This window comes from Camelus ferus, chromosome 32 (genome assembly GCF_009834535.1).
Source record: "Camelus ferus isolate YT-003-E chromosome 32, BCGSAC_Cfer_1.0, whole genome shotgun sequence".
NCBI classification, from domain to species: Eukaryota; Metazoa; Chordata; class Mammalia; order Artiodactyla; family Camelidae; genus Camelus; species Camelus ferus.
This window is the reverse complement of record NC_045727.1, coordinates 5015268-5041733: the sequence shown is the minus strand read 5'-3', so window position 1 is coordinate 5041733 and position 26466 is coordinate 5015268. Positions and strand designations below refer to the sequence as shown.

At 47.0% G+C, this 26466-nt stretch overlaps 1 protein-coding gene and 1 pseudogene across 1 annotated transcript; both read right to left on the bottom strand.

Moving 5' to 3' along the window:
- Window positions 1-1081: 1081 nt before the first annotated feature.
- On the bottom strand, window positions 1082-26010 carry OAS1 (2'-5'-oligoadenylate synthetase 1). Its single transcript, XM_032472237.1, is given in 14 exon segments — window positions 1082-2291; window positions 3688-3841; window positions 4942-5095; window positions 6001-6233; window positions 8620-8804; window positions 12580-12679; window positions 12681-12788; window positions 12790-12870; window positions 13699-14016; window positions 19759-19912; window positions 20623-20861; window positions 22970-23154; window positions 24599-24887; window positions 25718-26010. Coding segments are annotated over 13 exon segments (2358 nt in total). The 5' UTR covers window positions 25895-26010; the 3' UTR covers window positions 1082-2291; window positions 3688-3706.
- LOC116660984 lies at window positions 9284-12572 on the bottom strand (annotated as a pseudogene).
- Window positions 26011-26466: the final 456 nt, after the last annotated feature.

Sequence of the window (26466 nt, the reverse complement as noted above, 5' to 3'; positions counted from 1 at the left end):
ATGGCTAGGGCTCTGTGAGTCTTTGTTAAGCAAACATTTCACAGGGGGCTGGAGGTCATCTTTTTTTTTTTTTTTTTTTTTAAATTGAAGTGTAACAACATTGCATTGATTTCAGGTGGTGAAATTGAATGACGCACTGATATACGCCGTAAACATGGATGAACCTTGAAAACCTAATGCTAAGTGACAGACGCCGGACACAAAGGGTCACACGTTGTAGGATTCACGTCTATGAAACGCTGTAATGGAGACAGAAAGCAGATTAGTGGTTGGCGGGGATTAGGGGAAAGGGGTTGGAGGGAAGAGGGAGTGAGTGACTGCTACTGGGTTTCAGGTTTCTTTCGGGAGGAGATGAAAATGTTCTGGACTTTGTACCATGAGTGTATCTTATGATACGGCTCACCATGTGAATACAATGAATACAAACCTCGTGACTATATTCAAACCACTGAATGGGACCCTTTAAAAGGTGAAATTTATGGCATGTGACTTACATTTCAGTAAGAATTTTATAAAAATGAAAAAATCAAAGTGAAAATTTTAAAATGCCAACACTTCCTCTGGAGTTCTGCATCTCTGGGGATTCAGTTCTGGACTCAGTTACTTCTCTCTGCCTTCTGGCTGCAGAGGAAGGGGGCCTCTTCACAGGCCACCAAGGGGGCACCTCTGACGCTTATGCTTGGATTTCAATTGCTGATTGATCAGGTTTAGCTTTAAAAAAATTTTCCCCTGGGTCACAGCACTAGCCACTGCTGTGAGAAGGGTGAAGCCAGGCAGGCAACTGGCAAGCGGGTCTGCCCCTGGATTTCGGGCGCTGGCCTAGGTGGCTCGTTCTGAGAGCTGTGTCCTCTGAACTGCAGCTGACTGTCCAGTAGCCACAGGGGTGTGGCTGCCAGTTCTCCGTCACTAATTTATACACTTAGGGCAATCCCAACAAACATTCTGTTTTTTTTAAAACTTCTAACACATCATTTTAAAGTCTATCTGTAAGCATTAAGAATTTATTTTCCTTTTTGAAGTTTTATTAGGTAGAATTATTACAGATTGACTGCACGTATACATTATATTGCATGTAAAAGAATTTTTTTTAAAATTTTTATTGAAGTGTAGTTGATACACAACATTATATAAGATACAGGTTATACAGTATAGTGATTCACAATTTTAAAGGTTATATTCCATTTATAGTTATAAAATATTTGCTATCCTCCCTGTGTTGCACAATATATCCTGGAAGCTTATTTTATACCTGATAGTTTGTACCTCGTAATCCCCTACCCTTATATTGGCCCCTCTCCCTTCTCCTCTCTCCCCACTGGTGACCACTAGTTTGTTCTCTATAGCTGTGACAAGGAATTTTTTTGTAAAGAGGAAAAATGAGAAAGGAAAATCAGTTTACAGTGGCAACTCTCACACACAGTTACGTACTAAAACCTGATGAAGCTGTAACAGGTAAATCCCTGTGAGGCCGGCAGAGAACTAGGCAGCAGGTGCCCTCAGCGTGAAGATGTAAAGCTACGTGGCCGTCCCTGGCTGCTGCCATCTTCATGGTGGCCTGTCCCTTCCTGTTTTGGCCGCGTCTGTTTCCCCGCTGCCCCTCCAGCCAGGTGATCAGAATCTGCACCTTTGAGCTCTTTGGCAGGCCAGGCCCATGCCAGAGTCCCTCTCCTCCTCCCTAGCTCACTCAAAAACTCATTCGTCCTCTGTCCCATCAGGTCAGGAATCCAGTGTTTACTCTGCCTCTGAGTACATGTCAGGAGACAAAGCTAACAAAGGCTTCCTGAAATCCACCTTAACTGAAAGGACGTAGATGTGGTCAGATGGTGAGTTTCAGAGGTCGTGGTGAAGTCGCAGGAGAGATGGTAGACTGTCAGTGTGTACACCCAGTTTATATTTTGAGTAGTGAGTGCTACATCACGGGAGGCATTCAAGTACAGGAAGAAGACTGGATGTTGCAGAGGGAATGCAAGCCAGGTGACTTCAGACATAAAACCGTGACTTTCCTGCTCACCCCATTAGTCATAGTCATCTTCCAGATTCACAGGTCACTTTAGAAATCTTCCATTTGAGATGGTAGGCTGCACACACACTCAAGAGCCTACTGAAATGACAGCAAATGTGTGTTAAAAGTACCGTGTGACTCAACAGGTTTGAGATTGAGGAAGCAAGCCACCAAGGGGCCAGAACACATTCGATGAGTTTTTAAGAAGGTAGAAAGCAGAAGGTTCAAGAATTGGATCACGATGGTGGACTGATCATCGGCACGGGTCCTCAACTCTCACCCAAGACCTCTGGAAAGAACAGGAAAGAGATGAAGACAATTAACAGTGCTGCTGGCTCCTACGTCGAGGTACCTTGGGTGAAATGGAGACTGAAGCCGCTGAGGGAGATACGGGATTGGATAAAGGGGTTGGATCTGGGACTGGATCCAGCCCAAAACACAGGAAGTAGAGGGTCCCTGTGCAGGGTGGGAAGGGCTCTGAGGAGCTGCAGGGAGGTGCCCCGGCATCTTGCAGACGCAGGTGAGGGGTGGGCAGCGATGGGGTTTGTGTGAGGATGAGGGGGTATCTGGGAACACGCACCCAGGACCTCAGAGGTGGCAGTACATTAAAACCCAGCTCCTGATGAGCTGTGGGGAGCTCAGCACGAAGCTAAGCACACTGGGGTTCCTACTGCAACCCTGGATTTCCACTGAATATGCATTTTCCCCTCTTTGATAGCCTACCAGCTAGTCCTAATCTCCTTCTACAACTTCACCCTTATCTCCTTTGGCTAAACATCTGCTCCGCCCAGTTTCCTTTCCTTGGCAGGAAGTTGCCCAGACTGGGGTTTTACCTCTGGAGAATCAGAAACTCAGGACTTCAGTTTTTAGGTTTCAATTTTTATATAAGCATTTCCATTGACCCCTACACACTTGCTCCTCTGTTTCCAAGTCTCAGGAATTTGGACTTGAACCAGCAGCTCCCAATACCAGCACCCCAGAGCTTTCTAGAACCTGGTCCTGCCGACTTTGCACACGTTATCAGAGCTCAGCGGAAGTACTCATTAACCTTTTTTTTTTTTTTTTTTGCAGGAAAAATTGCTTCATTGTTTCTTGCAGTCATATAAGTGGTATAAATTTTCAGCAAAAAATTAATAAAACCAGAAAATTCAGAAAAGTATACAGATCAGCCCATCTTGATTTGGTCCAGCTATGTTTCAAGTGCCCAACAGCCTTATGTGGTTAGTGACCACTGTATCCCACAGGGCAGCTGAATCAGTGAATACACAGCACACACATACAACATGCAGATGCACATCTTGGCTCTGTGCCTTGTCGTTAATTAACACCCACTGAATGGCATTTGCTATTATTTCTATTGTTATGGACTATAAATTAGACCCTAACCCTCCCACCAGGTACACAGAAGAAAGTCAAGGCTGAGATTCCACTCTTTGGCCAAAGCCTCTCCTGTTGTCTCTCTGAGAATATTGTCAGAGGACAGGCTCCAGTGGGGAGGGGGCCTTGGGGAAAGCCTACCTTCAAAAGAAGACAGCGGAGAACAGTGGGAAGGGTGGGGGCCAGGGGACCTGGATTTGTGGTCCCAGGTCTGACACCAACTCTCTGCCCTCTACAGATCAAGGACCACCCCCCAACTCCACCCCTAGAAATGACGGGGCTGGCCCAGGTGGCTCTGGAGAACTTGCCTTTAAAATCCTCCGGTGTTCAGAGGATGACACAGCTCCAGTTCTCTTCCTCCAAGGGAGGGCGCCCTCCCTGGAGTGTAATGGGTCTTGGAGAGAATTCCCAGTGCTGACAATCATCACAGGCCTCATGTGTCCAGTAACTGTCTTTCCTGGGCTGCAAGGGTAAAGCACACGATCACACTGGAGAGCTGGTCCTCCCACCTTGGCACCGGCTCTCAGTGAGCATCTCTGCTGGACACGGACATGCCCCCTGGATCCCCTTGAGGAAGGCCACCCCAGCCCCTGAGGTGTCCACACTCAGTGGCTGATCCATGTCGGGGAATACAGACCTGGCCACCTTGTTCCTCTGCAGGACAACTCTAATGGCCACTGGATCTCCACGGCTCCCTGAAGGGTGGGGGGCAGGGGGGCTGAGATTGTCACTGGGCTGCGTTCCAGCTGCACCTCTCCTTGGGCTGCTTCATTCCCCTCCTTTACACAGGTGTTGGTGCCAAGGGCCCCCTGAAACACTGTGCACTCTAAACTTCATCCCACGGTCTGTTTCCTAGGAAACCCACCTAGGGCATCATCAACCCTCCCCACCCTACATGAGAAAGACCTCGGCTCTTGTAGTGGGGAGACCAAGCTTGGGCCCTCTGTCCCTACTTGGCTGTGTGCCACGCCCCCGTCCTAGGCTACTCTGGGCCTCGTTTGTCACGTGACCCTGGAGGCTACCAGGCAGTGAAATAAGCACTGGCGTGTGATCCACTGGGGTGGCCGCCCAGCTCTACCACTCCCTAGCTGAGCGGCCTTGGGCAGGTGACTGCACCTCTTTGAGCCCCTTGTTCTCATCTGTAAGATGGGAGCACAACACACATCTCAGGGGGGTGTAGTGAGGATTTAATGAGATAATGTGTTTTAAAGGGCTTAGGACAGAGACTGAACCCAAAGCAGGTAGGTATTCATTCAGAAGTGGTTGTTACTGTGTGTATTTCTTCTTAGTGGATGAGCCAGCCGGAGGTGTTAAAAAAGTTACTTCCAGCCAAGGGGGCACTAATTGAAGAAGGAACTCTGGATAAGGGATGCGAAAAATCCGGGAACCCTCTGAATGGGGCCCGATGGTTATAAAATAGAGAGTGCATCCTGGAACTGTATGAATGTGGCGACCTCCAGCAGAGGCAATGTCTTTGGAAGGAAGTGGTCTCTCACCCCACCGCCCACGCTGTGTGGAGCTGGGGCATGGGGTGTGCAGGGCAGAAGGGAGGAAGGTCTCACCGGCACATGCCAGGAGTCCACTGGGGACCCATCCCATTTCTTCAAGCACGGGTAACTCAGCCAGGCTGTAGCCTCCTCCGCCAGCCGCTGCCAGCTGCGTGGGTCTCCCCCGCCGATGTTTCCTGTAGGGTCCGCCGGGTCCAAAATCACAGGCCTGAAAAGCAACGTTAGAGAGAGACAGGTGAGGAGCGGGGGCTGTGTCTGGGGGTGGAGAGGCTCTGGCGCAGGCTGGGGCTCAGGGCAGCGGGAGGGGCCCGGGGGCACTGCTGCCTGGGCTGTGCCCTGACTGCCTGCCCTCAGGAGGACTGTGAGCAGGAGGAGGAGCCTTGCCTTGGGGCCTTGAGAGCCCTGGGTTCGAATCGCTCCCCTGCCCCTTCTTAGTGGTGTGACCTGGGGCAGGTCCCTTGACCCCCGATCCTCAGTGCCCTCATTGGTGAAAAGGGGAAAGCGGTACACGCCTACCTCAAAGGATGCTGCATGAGGACCTAGACGAGCGTGTGAACGCTCAGCGGACTTGCTGGAACACGGTAAGTCAACACATATCAGTTATAATAAGCGTTATTTTTCCTCCTCTACAAAACTGTGTTAGTCTCAGAGCAAGCTCCTAATCCCTGGTGGCAACTGTCATTGTTGCTGCAGCTGTTGGTGTTTTAGGTGAAATTTCAGCCGTTTTGCTCATTTCTGTTAAGGTTTTGACAAGTTCCCTACCTCTCAGAACCTTGGTTTACCCATCTGTTAAGTAGTTAGCACAGTGCCTGCCCCACAGGGTTGTGCACACATTTTTTAAAAAATTAGATGGTAGTTGTGGGGGAGGGTACAGCTCAGTGGTACAGTGTGTGCTTGGCACGCACGAGGTCCTGGGTTCAACCCGCAGTGCCTCCATCAAAGTAACTAAATAACTAAAATCAGATGGTAGGAGTCATGTGCCCAGCGCAGTGATTAGTAATCGATGATGATCAATAAATGCGGAGCCCTCCCACTTCTTTCATTTCCAAGGTGCCACCGCTGTGGGCAGGGGTTCATTTACGTGGGGGGCTCAGCCATGCGGGGACACAGTACCTGAGTTTCCCGAGCTGCTTCTTCAGGTAACATCCAATAATAGGGTTTTCAAGGCTGTAATAGTTTTCCCAGTAGATACAAAGGTCCTGATGCTTCCGGACTAATTCCAAGACTGTCCGAAATCCCTGAGCCGTGTTGAATTCTGTCTTCCCGCTTCCTTGCTCCCAAGCGTAGACTGTCAGCAGCTCCAGGGCATACTGAGGCGGCAGTGGCTTCCCAAGCTGCTGCTTACACTGAGAGGAAGAACAATCAGAAAAAACAGGTCTGTCCGGCTTTTGTGTAAAGCAACTGACCCCTGGTGAAAGGCCTGGGCTCTGGATTCTGAGAGATGTGGGTTTGAATCCTGGCTCCACTACTGTCTGATTCTGAGAGCAGACAGGGTCGACTCTTGGCGCCTCATTGTTCTCCTCTGCCAAGTGAATAGTAATATTAGCACGGACCTCAGAAGGATGCTATGAAAAGTAACTGAGAATAAGGACTTGTGTTCCTGAGAGCCTAGAGAAGCAAACAAGTTTTTTTTTTCTTTGAGGAAGATATTTAATCCAAAGCCTCCAATTCTTTCACAAATAATTTTCATGTACAATGACCAGCACGTAAATAACCAGACACACAAAGAAACAAAACACCCAGAGTGATGACCGACAACAATAAAAAGGCAAATGGTAATGAATCCACAAAACTTGAATTTGAAACTTTTTTCTTTTTTAAAAAGATTTGTTTGTTTGTGTAGTAGTAAAATGTACATCAGAATAGGAAGGAATTAAAAAGAAAGAAGGAAATAAAGAGTTTTTTTTTTGCTAAGCAGAACTGTCTTGCTCATTGGAAAACACCTAGTATTCCTGGCTTCTTTCCGATCATTACCAGTGTATCTTAGTCCTGAGGTGGGAAGCCCCATAAAAAAGACCGGCAGGACCCCCAGGCAGGGCCACTACTCTCCTGCCAGCACCATCCGGTTCCCTGGCCCAGCCGCATTATCTCACTTTTTGGCTCTGAAACGCTTACTTCTAGGAGAGTGGAACTTACCCCTAAAATTCTATTGGTGCCCTGAGCTAACTCCTGATTGGTCCATTTGTAGTACTTCATTTGCATGGAGCTCACTCCTGATTGGTTATTTCTCTCACTCCTGATTGGTCCATTTCTACAAAGCTTGTTTCTAATTAGTCAACTTTTGTTATACCTTATTTGCATATAATGTTGCAAAGTGTAAACTGGCAGCCTATAAAAGCCTGTGTAAATGCACAGATACGGTCCAGAGCTTCCAGTGTTAAGTCCTCTGGGCCCATTAGGGTAACAAACTCTAGTTCTCCAACTGCCTGAGTGCTGCTTGTGTCTTGCCTGGATCGCTGTCACGACTGAGCTGTAACAATCAGCTGTAACGCTGAGCTATAACACACTTTTCTGCAACAGTCCCTCATCACGAAAATGTTCTCAAGAGGTTACTATGTCCTGGAGAACAGGGTTGCATTTGTCAGGAACCACTTTTGTAAGTTCTAAAGTGCACAGGCACCATAATCATAATGCCTGGAGAGTGAACTGAAACGTCTAGCAAATAAATGCTTGTCTTACCTTGCCTAAAGTGTTGTTTTTAAAGTAGGAAGGTTATCCTGAATTATTTTCTATAACTCAATTTATTCATCTAAAATGATATAGAATGCTTATTATGTATTAGGCCAAACCTTCCATCAGAAGACCCAGATGCATGTTTTCGTTTTGCTGCTTATTAGCTGAAAGTGTCTTCTGATGCTCAGTTTCTCTTTCTGTAAAATGGGGTTACTAATAATACCTACCCTTACCCAGCTCACAGAAGCACCACAGTGCTTAAATATGGGCTATTTACAAGTAAACAGAAACGAATGTCACATCCACAAAGGATGAACTGTGGCGAGGCAGGCACACAGTCCACGTTAGCTTTTAGGGTATGTTCTCTTGCAGCATCTCAGAGAAAGCACATTTATTAGGACGAACTCTGCCAGACACTCTTGGTATGTGGTTCCCTATTGCTGTGCCATGTGGCTGTCTGCTAATGAGGAAACAGGAAGCTCAGGGACGTTCACTCACATGCCCAAAGCCAGACAGTTATTTTGAAGCGAACAGAAGTGTGTGTGTCTGTGTTTGTAGTGTCTGTGTGGGCATACAGCACTCACTAATGCATCCACTAATTATGTACTGAGCTCCCATTATGTGCACGCAAGTAAGCACATGCAAAGGCCCCGAGGCTGGAGTAGCATCTCCTTGGAGGACTAACAGAGGAGAGCATGGCCTAGGGGAGTGGTGAGGGGGCAGAGATGGGGGCTCAGGAGGTCAAGGGCAGATCCTGTGAGCCTCCCAAGTGACTTGGACCAGGGTAGCAGTGATAGAGGTGGTGACAATTTATGGATTATGGTATATGTTACATACAGGATGAGTATCATTTGCTGACTGGTTGGATGGGTGTGTGTGAAGAAATCAAAGGTGACCTATGGTTCTGGCCAGAGTAACTGGAAGGATGGCGTTGTTCCCACCCCATCCTTATCCCCTCCCCTCCCTCTAGGCCACCCCTCCCTCCTGCTCCTGTCCTCACTGTCGTCCTGCTCTCTGTCCTCCTCCTCCTCTCTCCCTGTCTGGATAGGGCGGCCGTACCTCCTGGTACCAGTGCTTCACCAGGCGGATGAGGCTCTTCAGCTTGGTTGGACGGTCCCTCAGGAAGGCTCGCTGCAGCTCTGTGAAGCAGGGGGAGAACTCGCCCTCTTTCCCCAGGGACTCACACTCTTCAATGAGCTGAATGTAGACTTTAGGGTCGGGTCTGTAGCCTCTGGTCAGCTGACCTGTTGGGAATGAATCCATAAGGTGAAGATGTCAGCTTTGCTTGGAGGATCTTTCAGCCACCCTGGGGAGACAAGTTCACGGGCCCCGGGGTGCAGGGGAAAGGTTACCAGGCCCAGAGCTAGGAGGCCTGAGGTCGACCCCCAGTCCTCCCTTCTCCCATCCTCATTGCTGTCACCCCGGCTGAGCCACCATCCTTCCTCACCTGGACACAGCAGAGATGGCAACAGCCTCCTTTCTGGGTCCTCCACAGCCCATTCTCTTCCCAGCCCACACAGAGGCCTCTCAAACTCTGATCATTCCACTTCTTGCTTCCCAGGTCATCTGAATACAATCCCAAGTCCTCACGGTAGCCTAGAGGCTTGGTGTGGTCTGTCTCCTGCCACCTCCCCCCTCACCTCCCGTCTTCACCCCTTTGCCACTTACTCCTCTGGTTATTTCACATCCTCAAATATACCAAGTTCACTCCTGTCTCAGGGTCTTTTTTTTTTTTTAAGGAATATAAAACTATTTATTGACCACTGTTCACCAGTATTCACAATAAAGTAAACAATATACAGTTGAGTAACATTCTGATTACTACAAAGTTACTGTTTTTCCTGGCTTCTGCTGAACCAATAACCCAAATACTGAGAACGTACAATGTAAGGAATGGGTTAGAGTAAAGAAAAAGCATGCAGGTCAAGAGTTTAGATTACAAACGTCTGTTCACTCATTTATTCCTGCAGATCCTAAATTGACAGCATCTCTAACCATCTGATTAGGTTTCCATGAACAAGTCTTACACATTCCATGGATCGCGAGCTTTCAGTAAATATAGCACAGGGACTTCAATCTCCTGTAAAGGAACAGTTCACCAGAAGGAACCCTTAAATGTCCATTTAAGTAAGTCTTGCTTGGCTAATTAAAAAACACCAGAATTTGTCTAATTTTTTCATTTGGGTGATGAGGAAGTTGTCAGTAGTGATAAAAGTTTTCTTTCAGGGGTTTTGCAAATAAAATTGCATTTATATGACTATAGATATGGATACGGATTCTGAAATGGCTGCTTTAAAAAACTGTCCAATTTAAATTGTTTACATTCTATTTAAACTGTCCAATTAATTAGAAGATTACTTATCTAATTTGAAAAGTTAAGGCTTCAAAAATTTTCAACTTAACTTGAAGTGATTTATTAGATTGCTCAAAATGATGGAATCCCAGAAACATGGGCTTATCCACGGCTTGTGAAATACTGTTTGTTTTGGTAAATGTATTAAAACCAAACAAACAAAAACAATGAAAAGAAAACCATTTACATATGTATTTATATATATATGCACACAAAACCAATAATGGTCCTTAGGCATATGAGTTAAATGTAAATTCTGATTGAGTAATGACTAGGGATTTCCCCCAACATTTAGAAAAGCTATTCCCTAATGCAGAGGAAATAATATAATAAAAATAATATAATAATAATAATATATCAAGTCTTTTTTTCTGCTAAAGGAAGCAACTACAGAAAGCTTTTATTTGTTCAAAGTTACCAGTGCTATAGATGCAAAAAAAAAAACCCAACAACTTCCCCAATACTATTTCAAAACGAACATATCAAACTTGATTTTTGTTAGAATATTAATATTTCTTCACACTAATAAATCAAAAACCCAAGACCCAGATTTTATATATATATAATATATATAAAAAGCAATGCAAACAATTACTGAGCTGTATCCTCTGGACAAGAATGGCAGGTTAGTCTCTCTTCATAAAAAGCGACTGCAATTTGAGGACACTTCATATTTGCCTCCTTTGCCAGCACCAAGTCCGCCTCATCTGAACCTTTCCACTTCATGAGAAACATTAATTCTCCACTGCTGTCTGCGGCACCCATTATTCGTTCTGGATCAAGACCTCTGGCAAAGCCTCTTGGTTTATCAGCAGCATCTCTTTCCTTCTTTGATTTGCTATCATCCGATTCACTGTTGGATAAAGATTTTCTTTTTGTTCCATCTTTTTCTTTACCAGCTTTTTGAGAATTAAGAACGACAGCCCAGCACTTTTTCCACCACAAATTCCTCAGGCTCTGCCTCTTCGACTTTTTAACTCTTTCCATTCTGTTTCTTTCCCATTTTTTGCAATGTAGCTTTATTGGAGGCCATTTTTTATTGCAGACTTGAAGAGCTATTACTCATCGCCTCCGAGCTGCTCTGCGTCCCGAGTACCCAGCGTCTCCAGCCCTGCGTGCCTCAAGCTCGAGCCACGTCCCTGTCTCAGGGCCTTTGCACTTGCTGCTTCCTCCTCCTGGAACCCCTACATCTTCCCATTGTTGGCTTCTTCTCATCCCTCGGACCTCGGGTCAGATGTCCCCTCCCTTGTTGCCTTGTCTAAAAAAAGCCTTCCCAGCCCCATCACGCTCTAGGAGCATCATGTTTAATTTTTACAGCAAGTATCACTGCATTCATCTTGTGGATCTTTTTATTGTTGGGACTCCAGGAGAGAAGTTCCTTTGTCTGGCTCATTCATGATCATGGGACTCTGCCGTGCACACAGTAGGTGCTCAGTGGATAATCTGTGCTGATGGTTATTGATTGGATGCCTCTCTTCCAATCAGTTTCCCCCTCAACCATCCTAAACCACAAGCGGGATCGTGTTACTTCACCACTTAAAATCTTCCACAGCTATCCACTGTGTTTAGAAACCGATTCCTAAGGCTACAGGCTTCTGCAGGATCAGCTGATTTGGCTCGTTTCTCGGTCACCTGGTCCTTGCCCCCTCCCCTCCATTCATCCTCAGGGTCCTGCCATTCCCCCACCACACTCTGATCTCTTCTGACCTCCAGCTCTTTGTCTGTACTCGACCCTCTGCCTGGCATACCCCCGACCCCTTCTTGCTCTCTCTCCTACTTCTTGGCAACCACTGTACCCCAGCATCCCACACAGGACATGGCAACAAGGAGAAATTCCCAAACAGTCTCATTTACCGCTGCCTTTAGAGTTTCAGTGTGTTCCCTACCCGTCCTCTAGGCCCAAAGAAATCCCAAGCAGCTGTGCATAGGTAGTTTAGTCCACACATCTAGTTTTCCTGGGGTCTGACTGATATCACTATGTTTCCCTTAAAACTTTTAAAGCTGAACTCTCCCCTTGATTTTGCTCACCCCTGTGAGTCACTGTGGTGTCTTGGGGTGCCTTGATGCACAGTGGGGGAACTCACATTTTTGAAAACCCACTATGTGCCAGGCCCTGTGTAAGGGCTGAATGGAGACAATCTCCTAATACTGGAGACAACAGTGTGACATCAGTACTGCAGTGTCCCAGGTTTCCTAATGTGGAAATTGAGGTTCTGGCAGGTCTTGCTTCCTGTCCAAATGTTCCTGCAGATGATCAGTAGATTCTAACCCTCAGCAGAGGCTTCATGAAGCTTCCTCAGGTTTTAGATAAAAGAGGCAATTAGCATATTGAGTTTATGCCAGATCTATGCCGCCTGATTTTTACACGAATAAGATTCACACTTTGCCATAAGTAGAACTAGTGAGCCTGGCAGGGTTTCTATAAGAAATGTCTCACCCCCAACTGTACCAATTTGTTGTTTAATGTCGCTGTGGTGGCTGAGTAGGACCCTAGTCATTCTTGCCCTGGGACAGATGCTAAGATCTCCCCCACCATGCTGAAGGGATGCCCTGTTTCAACAGACTCTTGAACAAAGGCAGATTTCTGCTCAGAAACATGAAAAGAGGGAGAAGGAAGCCCTGACACAGGACAAAAGCTGAAACCCCTTATGGCCGGGAACACTCACCCAGGGCATCAAAGGCGGGCAGTACATCGAACTCCACCCCCTGGTCCAGCTGGGGGGATGTTAGCGCAAAGCTGAGAGCTCGGGGATTTGCCATATGACGAATTGTGGATCTTAAACATCACTTTAAACTTTTTCTCTCTGTGACAGGCTTCCAGCTGTCTTGTAATTTCCTGGATGAATTCTCCACGGCGACGAAGCTGCTCCCTGAAAGCTTTTGAGATTGGTGAGGAAGACGACGAGGTCAGCATCTGACCGGCCCCTGAGGGTGGTGCCTTTGCCTGAGGAGCCACCCTAAAACAGGTGATGAGAACGAAGGACTAACATTTATTACTGAGAAGAGCCTCCCTATGTAAAATGCTGAGAACAATCACTAACAGTTTTGAGTGCTAGCCACTGTTCTGAGGGCACTACCAGACTTAACTCCTAGAATGCTCACAGGGACTCTGTGATTTACCTACTATTACTGTTTGTTCCCATTTTACAGATGGGAAAACAGATGCGGAGAGAGATTGTGTGTCAGCCCAACCACACAGCTAGTGGGTGGCAGAGATGCAATTCACAACCTGGTTGCCTTTTTCGAGGGTCTGTGTTCTGTACCCCCTGTCCTTTTGATCCTGTATTATTAATACTATAGACTGGCCCATGCCGGGTGGGTGACATGCTGTATTTTACTTAATCTGCAAGCCCTGTAAGCTACTGGGAATTGTGGCTGAGGAAACTGAGGCACAGAGAGGTTAAGTGAGTTGCTCGAGGTTTCACAGCCAGTAGGTGCTATCTGCTTTCAAAACTTTCAACAGCTCGGGACTCTGCAGAAATGGTGAGTCCCCAGCCTGGCCATTGATCAGCAGATGGTTGGCAGAGCCGGGCTTCGGGTTTCCTACGTCGGAAATGGACGGGACATAGGTGGTTGACAGGCTTCACCTGGGCAGTTGGTAAACACTTACAGGTGGAGGACCTCCCCCCAGGAGCTGTTTTCACGAGCTGTGGTTACATTTCTGGCCCAGATAAATCAGAAACCTCAGCCCCGGAGAACTCAACCTTTTGCTCTCTCTCTCTGTCTCTACGGAAATGCCTACTGGTTCAGCCACCTTGCCCCCGGCCAGGCAGTCCCGGGCTCACCTTCACAACTTTGGACACCCGCACAGGGTGTGCGGCCCCTCGGAAGCACCTCTCCTTCAGGAAAGTGCAGATGATGTCGACGGCTTCTCTGACCTGGGTGCGGAAAGGGGTGTCTGGCAGGAGGTTGTCTTCGATGAACTTGTCCAGTTGATTGGCTCGGGTATCTCTGAGCGCCATCACGATGCTCCTTGCAGGAGAGCCAGCTGCAGGCAGAGCGGGCTGGCAAAGCCTCTTAGCCTCTGTCTCTCCTGCTGCCGGGGACTGGGCTGCTGTTAGTTTCGTTTCCTTGGAAAGGAGGAGCTCTGCCCTGAGTCTGGGCTGCTCTTAGTTTCGCTTCCGTGGAAGAGCTCTGTCCTGAGTTTCTGACTTCTAGCAAATCAAACACTCCTTTGACCAGCAAACCATGTTTGGTCCCCCAGCTGCTTCCTCTACTCTCCCGGACTTATTCTCTGCCTTCAACAGGCAGCCTGGAATGTCTGGCCTTTCTCCAGACTGCCCTCTGAAAATGTACTTTTTAACTCAAGTTCGTGCTTCATCCAAGAGAAGTCATGAATGAAGACAGATTTCTGCTTTCCTTTCCTTTCTTTTGTTGCCGACACAATTATTTTATAGTTTCCTATGAGCTTTACAGCATCAGTAGTGTGTACTGCAAACAGACTCAAAGTCAGAAAAATCAGGAACTATAAAACCCATCCATGATATAAACCTTAAAGGGTACAATATAAATATTTTGGTGTAGATCTTTCTGGATATTTTTCTAGGTTCATGCACACATACATAGAAACACAGTCTCTCTTATTTTTTTTAATGGCATCATCATGTACTTTTTACTTTTTCGATAAACAGACTTTATTTCTAAAGCAGTTTTAGGTTGACGGAAAAGTTTCAAACTGCCCTGGGCTGTGCAGCTTTCAACACGAGTGTGATTGGGTGTGCCTCAGTGTCCTGATCTGTAAAGAGGGCAGACTTTTCTTTCTCACGCCTACAACTGCTTTTGAGGACAATCTTAAAGAAGAGCACGCAATAGGGGCTTTGAAAGGTACCAAATGCTGGGCAAATATAAAGGGCAAACCTGACTCTATCAAATCTTTATTGGATCTTAAACTGGTTAAAGGCCTCCTGGTCCCTTTTTTCACAATGACCAGCGCAGCTTCTGGCTGCTGCAACTCTGCTGCTTCTGGAGGGTTGGGTGGATGGGAAAAGGGGTGGTGGGGAGAACGATTTAGGAAAAGCAACTTGCATGTGGCTGGGATGTAAGGGGTTAGGGACATTTAAGGGGCAGGAGCCCATGAGCTCATGTTCTCTCATGCACAGTGTGAGAAAATAAAGGCCAATTACTACAAATCAGACTCATCCCTGACGTGTGTTCTTTTGTTAAGTAGATCCTCACTTGACAGAATCTGGAGCAAAGTTCAGACCGGCCTGCCTTTAGCCATGACCTTAAGGGAGGTTTGCTTTCTATTATCAGGAGAGGCCTTTGGGAAGGGGAAACAGGAGGAAGGATCTCGCAGGCTGGAGAGACCACGAATGCACACTGTTTGCCAGGAGGAAGACAGTGATGGTAATTATTCATAGCGATACTGCTGGGTGTTGTTACAGTGCTTCCAATGCAGCAAACCCCACAGACGTGCGCTTCTCAGACCCCCAGGTGCAGGGGACAGATCAATGCTCCCCCGTTGCTAGAAAGAGAAAGTTGACACGCTTTGCCCTAAGCCAGCCAAGTAAGCCTGGCCTGGGTTCTCTAAGAGAGGTCTTGCGCCCAAATTGTGCCAATTTGCTGTTCACCGTCGCTTGCATGGTTGGATCATTCTTGTCCCAGGAGAGATACTATGCTCTCTTCTCTACTTTGAAGGGACATCTTGTTTCGGTAAGGCTCTCAAACTGTGGGAGACGTCTGCTCAGCAGTGTGAATAGAGAGAGAGAAAGAAGCCCTGACTCCCACGTGGCTGGGAGCCCTCACCCAGGGCATGGGAGGCGGGCAGCACATCACTCTGCGCCCCCTGGTGGAGCCGAGGGCCCAGGCATCTCAGACAACACATCTCAGAGGCCTCCACCCTCATCTCTGCTGCCTCAACCTTAGTCCTTTTCAGTTTCCTTTCCTCAGCGGGAAGTTGCCCAGAATGGGGTCTTGTCCCTTGGGAATCAGGAGCTGATGACTCGGGTGCTTGAGTTTCATACCAGCATTCCCGTCATCCCTTACACACATGCTCCTCTGTTTCCAAACCTTCTGAAATTGTCCTTGAACCAGCAGCTCCAAACTGCGGCACCCTAGAGCTTTCTAGAACGTAGGTCTGCGAGCTTTGCACACACTGTCAGACCTCAGCTGACAAAGGCTTATCAAAAAAGGCTTTGAAAGAAAGTTGCTTTATTGTTTCTTGTGTTAATACAAGTAAAATAAATTCACAGCAACAAGTTAATAAAGCCAGAAAATTCAGAGAAGTATAAAGATCACTCATAAAGCTACAAGCAAATACACTTACTGAAAACATTTAGTCTTCCTGAGACCAACCATTACAAAATGAAATGAAACAAAACATACTAAGTACACGAACAAGAAAAAATGTCTAGGAATAATATGACAAAACACATAGAAGACCAATGCAGCGATCAACTAGAAAACTTAGTTACAGTCATGAAAGAAGAGTAAAAGCAATGGAAAGAAGCTCCAAGTTTATGGATTGGGATTCTCAATATTACATCGACGCCATTTTTCCTGGACTAACTTATGGAATTCTAATCAAATGCCTCCTGCATTTGGGTGACGTTAATGTAGAAATAGTATATTAGTATTATATAAACAGAGAATGATGTTAGTATAATATTAACATAGAAATAAAAAGAGCCATGAGAAGACATTGATTTTTGATAAAAAGAGAACAGAGTTTTCTACAAGAAATTAAGAATACCAGGCTAGAGTAATTAGTCAAGATTCTATAAACTCAAGGATACCAAAATTCACCAATGGATGAGAACATAGTCCAGAAACAGACTCACAACTAGGCAGTCTCTGGACATATGTCACAGGTGGCCTCACAGAGTGGTGGGGACAGGATGGTCCCTTCAACAAATGCTGCTGGGATATCTGGGCATCCAGGTAGAAGAAGTGGTGCTGGGTCCCTACCTCACACCGTATAAAATGGGATGCCTTTTGTGGCCTGTGTTTTACTTGTGTCATATTTGTAAAATCTCTGCCAAATCTAATGTCATGAACTTTCCCTTTGTTTTCTTCTAGGAGTGTTACAGTTTCAAGTCTTATGCTTAAGAATTTATCCATTCTGAGTTGATATTTGTGTATGTTGTAGGAAACAGGTCCAATTTTATTCTTTTGCATGTGGCATTCCAGTTTTCCTAGCTTGACTGTCAAAGAGACTGTCCTTCCCCCTTTCTGTATTCTTGACAAACTCACCAAAGATTAGTTGACTGTGTATGCAAAGCGCTGGTAATAAAACAAAAACAGACAAGTAGAACTACATCCAACTAAAAAGTTCCTACACAGGAAATTAAAAAAAAAAAAACAACAAACACCCAATGAAGTAGAAAAGCAGCCAATGGAAAGGGAGAAAATATTTTCAAACCATATATCCGGTAAGGGGTTTATTCGCAAAATAACAAGGAGCTTGGGAACCTGATAGCAAATAAGCAAAATCTTGATGAATAATCGGCTAAAGTCTTGAAAAGACTTATTTCTCCAAAGAAGGTTTGCAGGTTCCAGTAGGTATATGAAAAAGATGCTCAGCATTACTGAGGGAAATGGAAATCCAGATCATAGGGGATCTCTTTTACCTGTGAGCATAGCTATTAGATACATATGTGTGTGTGTTGATATAGACCCATGTGTGGGTGAGGATGCGGAGGAACTGGAACTCTGTCCACTGCCGGTGGGAATGCAAAATGGTGCAGCTACTCTGGGAACAGAATGGGAGTTTCCCCCCCCCCCCAGATTAAAAATAGTACCACCACATGATCTATGTGGCTTTTCAATTAAGCATTTGAGTATTTACTCATTCAGTTAATGGACTAATGACTGTAGCATCATTTATAATGATGAAACACTCTCAGAAAACAACGCAAGTGGATCACTCAGATTGTAATACACAGTCCGGCCTTACATGTGATTCCAATATTTTCCTCTCATCGTGGAGGGATAGCTGTGATAAATGGGACCAGGCATGTAACACAATCCCACAGGGAGCAGAATCCCATTTTTAGAAAAACTCCACAGAGACAGGGAAATAGGCAGAGTCAGAGAAAAGCCTGGAGAGTCAAGTCCCAAACTGTAACAGGTTGGAGGGAGAGACTACAGGACTCTCAGTCTTTTTTTTTTTTTTTTTTCAGTGACACTTATTGTGCTGACGTTAAAGACAATATCTCAATATGACCCTCACAGATTTGTACATGCAGGAGACAGCCTGCCACGCAGGGCCACGTGGGAAGCACCAGGGTCTTTCATGAGGCAGAGGGAGCTGGAAGGAAGCACAGCCAAGAGCTTATATGGGGACCTTTCCCGGGGCCAGGCCAGGCCAGGCCAGGCAGGGAAGGCAGACTTTGGCTGGGCCAGTGTGACTCAGCTACGTGGGCTCTGGAGAGTGGGGGTCTTCCTCAGTTGTCTGGTCCTGGGGTGAGCGGGGCAGGTGGCATTGTGGCCCAGAGTGGCTCTGAGTCTGGGCCGTGGGTCAGATTGGAATTGCTGAACAGGTGTCCCTAGGAAACGCAAGCTCTCTGGGGAGCTGGGTGCTGTGTCTAGGAAGTAAGGGGCCCCAGGAGGGTGGTCTGTCCAGGATCAGCAAGGCCCCAGGTGTCAAAGCGTCAGAAAATACAAAAAGAGAAAGGCTTGATGAGGACAGCAGGACCGCCCAGGAGGAGCTGTGAGGTTGGAGATGGGGCGGAGAGAGGCGGAGGTGGTGGCCTCTTCTAGGAGCCGCCTGGTCGGCAGTGACATTGACTGAGAAGAGGTGATGAACTGAGATGACCAGGGTGGGCCTCAGTCCTTTATCACAGCCTGGATTTGTGGAACAGCCCACACCTACCTAGACGGTGGCAGCAGAAGGGCTTGGGTCGGTCTGGGTAACTCCAAGGAGCAGATGCCAGTGGAGAGTTAAATGTCAGGGATTTTGACAGGGAGAAACGCCCACGTGAGAGATACTGGGCAGGGGTCTGGGAGAGGCTGGGAAAGCTGACAACCCCGATCCAGTCTGACTCTGGGTGAAGGAAAGATGGAAGGACTGTTTGGTTTGCAGTCTCGAGAAGATCCCGCGAGGCCAGTGGGGCGCCCTGGAGCCAAGGTCACTCATCAGAGGGGCCTGTGTCTTGCAGGGAGGGGGCTGCCTTCATATCCCTGCCACCCTCGGTCATTGGCTGGGAGCTGCAGGGAGGCAGTAAATGTGCAGGCGGATCTGAGAGGGAGAAGCTGGGGCCCTCAGCTGATTACACTCCCTCTAGTTGGGGCTCTGCTGGATCCCTTCTCATGGTCACGAGAGGGAAGCATAGAAATTCCATGACTGAAGATGCATGAAGACCACACTACGGTGATTAGGAGCATGAGCTTCAGAGTGAGAAGGACCAGGGTTCAAGTTGAGGCTCTTGTCTCTCACTAGCCAGGAGATCCTGAGCGAGTGCCCACATCTCAATTTTTTATTATGAGAATAAGAACAAAACCTATCTCCCAGAGGTGCTGGAGGACTCAAAGGAGGAATAGTGAGATGGACAAGCCAAAGACTGTTCTCCAGCCACCCCGGTGCTAAGAACGTGCTTGGTTCTTTGCTGGGTACTTATGGGAGTTTTTAAAGGATAGGCTTGTAAATGGGATGCTGTTTTTTTCGTACTGAGACAGTGTGACAGAGTGACAATGTAAACTGGTAAGCCCATTGCCTAACCCAGTGATTCACCTTCTAGGGCAGAACATCATATCAGGCAAACCAAAGGTGCAATATGACATTTTCTAGTAACTCCTTTAAAAGATTAGAAAGACACAGGAGAAAATGACTTTAACACAAAGTTTCTCGAAGTTGTTATTATAACGCACGATCAGTGTCAGCTCACAATAAAAACCAGGAGGACTCACTGCACTTCCCAGGTGCTGACAGGAGACCCATTACATTCCGTAAGGCATGGATACCGCAGCCAGATTGCCGCCTCTTGGGCCAGTAGCCACCAGCTGCCTGGGTCTCTACCAGCCACGTTTCCAGTAGGGTCAGCCGGGTCCAGAATCACAGGCCTGAAGAGTAACAGTTAGAGAGGGCCAAGTGAGGTCTTGGGGTGTCTCTGGGAGGCCAGAGCTCCGGGCAGAGCAAAGACCCAACCTTGCGCAGGCTGGGACACAGGCAGCAGGAGGGGCCCCACAGGGCTTGGCTCCCAGGGCTGTGTCCTGAGTGCCTGCCCTATGCTGGGTGTTGATCACAAGGAGAAAGAGCTTTTCTTTTGAGTCTTCATGGACCTGGCTTTGACTCTCACCTCTGCCCTTTCTTAGCACTGTGACCTCGGGCAGTTAACTTGAATCTCTCATCCTCAGTATCCTCATTCGTGAAGTGGGGAGATGTAAGCAACCTGCCTCAAAGGTGGTCATAGGAGGAGCTAGACGAGCACGCGAAACGCTCAGCACAGGGACTGCAACGTAACAGAAGGTCAATACCTGTCAGTGTTAATAACCCACATTTTACTCTTCTATTACAGTGTGTTAGTCTTACAGCAAGCTCGCACTTCTCCAAACCTCAGTCATCTGTAAAATGGTTAGCATAGCGCCTGCCTCGCAGGGATCAAGGTGATTATTTAAATCAGATGGTAGGAGTCACGTGCCCAGCACAGTGATTAGTAATTGATGATGACCAATAAATGGGGAGCCCTCCCACTCCCTGCATTTCCAAGGTGCCACCGCTGTGGGCAGGGGTTCATTTACGTGGGGGGCTCAGCCATGCGGGGACACAGTACCTGGGTTTCCCGAGCTGCTTCTTCAGGTAACGTCCAATAATAGGGTTTTCAAGGCTGTAATAGTTTTCCCAGTAGATACAAAGGTCCTGATGCTTCCGGACTAATTCCAAGACTGTCCGAAATCCCTGAGCCGTGTTGAATTCTGGGCTCCCGCTTCCTCGCTCCCATGCGTAGACTGTCAGCAGCTCCAGGGCATACTGAGGCGGCAGTGCCCCTTCTTTCCCATTCCTCCTCTTACACTGAGAAGGGGAAAAAAAATTAGAAAAATGTGTTTGTTCAGCAGCATTTTTAAAAGAAGAATTAATGCCTGTTTTTCTCCAACTATTTCACAAAATTGAGGATTAAGAAATGATTCCAAACTCATTCTATGAGGAGAACATTACCCTGATACCAAAACCAAAGTTACTAGAAAAAAAGAAAATTATCAGCCTGATGGTCATAGATGCAAAAACCCTCCACAAAATATTAGCAAAGCAAATTTAACAATATGTTGAAAGATCATACACCGTCACGAAGTTGGATTGATTCCAGAGATTCATGGATGGTTCAATATCCACAAATCAATCAATGTGATATATTGCATTAACAAAACCAAGGGTAAAAATCATATGATCGTCTCTACAGATATAGGAAAATTAGTTGAGAAAATTCAACATCCACCTCTAATACAAAAATCTCAATAAGATGGGTATAGAGGAAGCATAACTCAACACAATATACGCCATATATGACCAACCCATAGCAAACATCATACTCAATGGTAAATAGCTAAAAACGTTTCCTTTAAGATCAGGAACAAGACAAATATACCCACTCTCCCCATATTTATTCCAAAGAGTATTAGACGTGCTACCATAGCAATCAGACACACACATACACAAAATGCATCCAAATTTAAAAGGAAGTATTTGAACTATTGCTATTTGCAGGTGACTTGATACTATACATAGAAAACCCTAAAGACACCACCAAAAAACTTTTAGAATGACACATTGAATACAGGAATATTACAGGATACAAAATAATATACAGAAACCTATTGCATTTCTATACATGAATGGCAAACTATCAGAAAGAGAAATTTGAAAACAATCTCATTTACAGTTGCATCAAAATGAATTAAAAAAAAGAACCCGAGGAGTAAACTGAACCACAGAACTGAAAGACGTGCACTCTGAAGTGTTTAAGACATTAATGAGAGAAACTGAGGAAGATACAAATAAATGGAAAGACATACCATACTCTTGGATTTCAGGAATTAATACAGTTAAAATGTGCATACCACCCCAAACAGTCTATACAGGGGTCACTATGGGATGTGATTTACTACTGCTGTAGCATGTTACTTTTTGCAAGTGAGAAAACAGGAAGCACAAGCAGTGAAGTCACTTGCCTAAATTCAGACAGCTAGGAAGTTGGCCGAAGGATGTGGGGGTGGGGGTGGGGTGGGGTTTCCATTCAATTTATTGAACAATTACTTCCTGAGGACCTATTATGTGCCAGGCACCCTTTTAGGTTCTGAGGATACAGCAGTGAATAAAATATACAAATTCCTTCTTTTATGGACATTTTTTTTGTGTGTGTGGGGAGACAGACAATAAACAAACAAGCTCATGCAAAGGCCCTGAGGCTGGAGCAGAGCTTCCCTTTTGGAGAAACAATAAGGGGGATGGCACAGTGTGGGGGAATGGTGAAGGGGCAGAGATGGGGGTTCAGAGAGGTCAAAGGCAGATCCTGTGAGCCTTCCAAGTGACTTGGGCCAGGATGGCAGTGATAGAGGTGGTGACAGTTGGTGACAGTGGATGTATTTTAGATACAGGACGAAGTCATTTGCTGACTGGTTGGATGAGTGTGTGTGTGTGTGTGTGTGTGTGTAAGGTAAGACAGACCCATGGTTTTGTCCAGATGAACTGGAAAGATGGGGTTGTCATTTCCTGATACAGGATGACCAGGAGGAATGAGATACCTGGACACACCCATCCCTGTCCCAGGCCCTACCCTTCTCCCTTCCTTTTACCCTCCTCCGCACAACCTCAGCCCCTCTGCCTTCCTGTCCCTTCTGTCCTCTCCCTCCTTGACCACTGTCCTCTCCCATCCTTCCTTTTTCCCTCCACTCCATTCCTCTCTGTCCATCTCCCTCCTACCTCCGCATCCTTTCCCTTTCCTCTCCTCCTTCCCCTCCTCCTCACCTCTCCCCTCCCCTCCCTTCTTCCCCTTCCCCCTGCCTCATCCCTGCTGCCTCCCAACACCTCTCTCTCCCCTCCCCTCCCTCCTGCTCCTGTCCTCACTGTCGTCCTGCTCTCTGTCCTCCTCCTCCTCTCTCCCTGTCTGGATAGGGCGGCCGTACCTCCTGGTACCAGTGCTTCACCAGGCGGATGAGGCTCTTCAGCTTGGTTGGACGGTCCCTCAGGAAGGCTCGCTGCAGCTCTGTGAAGCAGGGGGAGAACTCGCCCTCTTTCCCCAGGGACTCACACTCTTCAATGAGCTGAATGTAGACTTTAGGGTCGGGTCTGTAGCCTCTGGTCAGCTGACCTGTTGGGAATGAATCCATAAGGTGAAGATGTCAGCTTTGCTTGGAGGATCTTTCAGCCACCCTGGGGAGACAAGTTCACGGGCCCCGGGGTGCAGGGGAAAGGTCAGCAGGCCCAGAGCTAGGAGGCCTGAGGTCGACCCCCAGTCCTCCCTTCTCCCATCCCCATTGCTGTCACCCCGGCTGAGCCACCATCCTTCCTCACCTGGACACAGCAGAGATGGCAACAGCCTCCTTTCTGGGTCCTCCACAGCCCATTCTCTTCCCAGCCCACACAGAGGCCTCTCAAACTCTGATCATTCCACTTCTTGCTTCCCAGGTCATCTGAATACAATCCCAAGTCCTCACGGTAGCCTAGAGGCTTGGTGTGGTCTGTCTCCTGCCACCTCCCCCCTCACCTCCCCTCTTCACCCCTTTGCCACTTACTCCTCTGGTTATTTCACATCCTCGAATATACCAAGTTCACTCCTGTCTCAGGGCCTTGCACTTGCTGTTTCCTCGTCCTGGAACCCCTAGATCTTCCCATGGTTGGCTTCTTCTCATCCCTCAGGCCTTGGGTCAGATGTGTCTTTCCTTGTCACCCCATCTAAAAAAGTCGTCCAAGCCCCCACTGCTCTCTGTTGGATCCCTATGTTTAGCTTTCGTCACAGCAAGTTATCACTTATGGTGTTTACATTATTATTATTAGGCTCCAGGAGAAAGTTTCCTTGTCTGTCTCAATCATGGCCATAGAACGATGCCTCGCACATTGACTGCACTCACTGGAAATTGAGTCTCAGAGATGGATTGCTTCCTGTCCAAATGTTCCTGCACATTATCTATCGATTCCAACCTTCAGCATATGTTTAATGAGGTTTTCTCATGTTTTGGATAAAGTATGAAATTAACATATTGAGTTTACATCAGATCTATGCTGCCTGATTCTTTTGGATTTATCTGTTCTTTTTTTAAATGGAAGTATAGTTTATTTACAAGTATAGTTTATTTTATGTTGTGTTAGTTTCAGGTGTATAGCAGATTCAGTTATATATAAATATTCAATATTACAAGATACTGAATATGGTTCCCCGTGCTATTCAGTAAATCCTTGTTAGTCATCTGTTTTATATGCAGTAGGCTGCATCTGTTGCTGCCTCAGTTTTAGAAGATAAGATTCACACACTTTGCCATAAGTAGAACTAGTGAGCCTGGCAGGGTTTCTATAAGAAATGTCTCGCCCCCAACTGTACCAATTTGTTGTTTAATGTCGCTGTGGTGGCTGAGTAGGACCCTCGTCATTCTTGCCCTGGGACAGATGCTAAGATCTCCCCCACCATGCTGAAGGGATGCCCTGTTTCAACAGACTCTTGAACGGAGGCAGATTTCTGCTCAGAAACATGAAAAGAGGGAGAAGGAAGCCCTGACACAGGACAAAAGCTGAAACCCCTTATGGCCGGGAACACTCACCCAGGGCATCAAAGGCAGGCAGTACATCGAACTCCACCCCCTGGTCCAGCTGGGGGGATGTTAGCATAAAGCTGAGAGCTCGGGGATTCGCCCTTGGCGAATTGTGGATCTCAAATTTCACTTTAAATCGTTTCTCTCTCTGACAGGCTTCCAGCTGTCTTGTAATTTCCTGGATGAATTCTCCTCGGTGCAGAAGCTGCTCCTGAAAGCTTTTGAGATTGGTGAGGAAGACGACGAGGTCAGCATCTGACCGGTCCCTGAGGGTGGTGCCTTTGCCTGAGGAGCCACCCTAAAACAGGTGATGAGAACGAAGGACTAACATTTATTACTGAGAAGAGCCTCCCTATGTAAAATGCTGAGAACAATCACTAACAGTTTTGAGTGCTAGCCACTGTTCTGAGGGCACTACCAGACTTAACTCCTAGAATGCTCACAGGGACTCTGTGATTTACCTACTATTACTGTTTGTTCCCATTTTACAGATGGGAAAACAGATGCGGAGAGAGATTGTGTGTCAGCCCAACCACACAGCTAGTGGGTGGCAGAGATGCAATTCACAACCTGGTTGCCTTTTTCGAGGGTCTGTGTTCTGTACCCCCTGTCCTTTTGATCCTGTATTATTAATACTATAGACTGGCCCATGCCGGGTGGGTGACATGCTGTATTTTACTTAATCTGCAAGCCCTGTAAGCTACTGGGAATTGTGGCTGAGGAAACTGAGGCACAGAGAGGTTAAGTGAGTTGCTCGAGGTTTCACAGCCAGTAGGTGCTATCTGCTTTCAAAACTTTCAACAGCTCGGGACTCTGCAGAAATGGTGAGTCCCCAGCCTGGCCATTGATCAGCAGATGGTTGGCAGAGCCGGGCTTCGGGTTTCCTACGTCGGAAAAGGACGGGACATAGGTGGTTGACAGGCTTCACCTGGGCAGTTGGTAAACACTTACAGGTGGAGGACCTCCCCCCAGGAGCTGTTTTCACGAGCTGTGGTTACATTTCTGGCCCAGATAAATCAGAAACCTCAGCCCCGGAGAACTCAACCTTTTGCTCTCTCTCTCTCTGTCTCTATGGAAATGCCTACTGGTTCAGCCACCTTGTCCCCGGCCAGGCAGTCCCGGGCTCACCTTCACAACTTTGGACACCCGCACAGGGTGTGCGGCCCCTCGGAAGCACCTCTCCTTCAGGAAAGTGCAGATGATGTCGACGGCTTCTCTGACCTGGGTGCGGAAAGGGGTGTCTGGCAGGAGGTTGTCTTCGATGAACTTGTCCAGTTGATTGGCTCGGGTATCTCTGAGCGCCATCACGATGCTCCTTGCAGGAGAGCCAGCGCAGGCAGAGCGGGCTGGCAAAGCCTCTTAGCCTCTGTCTCTCCTGCTGCCGGGGACTGGGCTGCTGTTAGTTTCGTTTCCTTGGAAGGGAGGAGCCAAACCCTTGTTCTTTGCCTTTTAGCCAATCAACCACCCCTTTGATCCTGATGTGTGTCTCCCAGCTTCTCCCTCAGTTTTCTGAGACTTTGCCTTTAACCAGCAGCTAGCATATCTGGCCTTTCTCAGAGTGTTCTAAAAATTTTGCTTTTTAACCAAGATTAGTACCTCATCGAAAAGAAATCAAGTAAAAACATCTTTTGGTTTCCTTTGTCTTTTCTGTAGTCTAAAAAGTTGTTTTATAGTCTCCTATGATCTTTACAGCTGTGCATGCATATCCCAAACCAAAAATATCAGAAAAATCAGGAAGCTTAAAGACCACTCATGACCCTAAAACCTCGGAGACTATAAGTATAAACATTTTGGTGTAGATGTTTTCAGATATTATTCCTAGGCTAGCACACACACACACACACACACACAAACTCTTACAGTGTCTCTCATTTTAA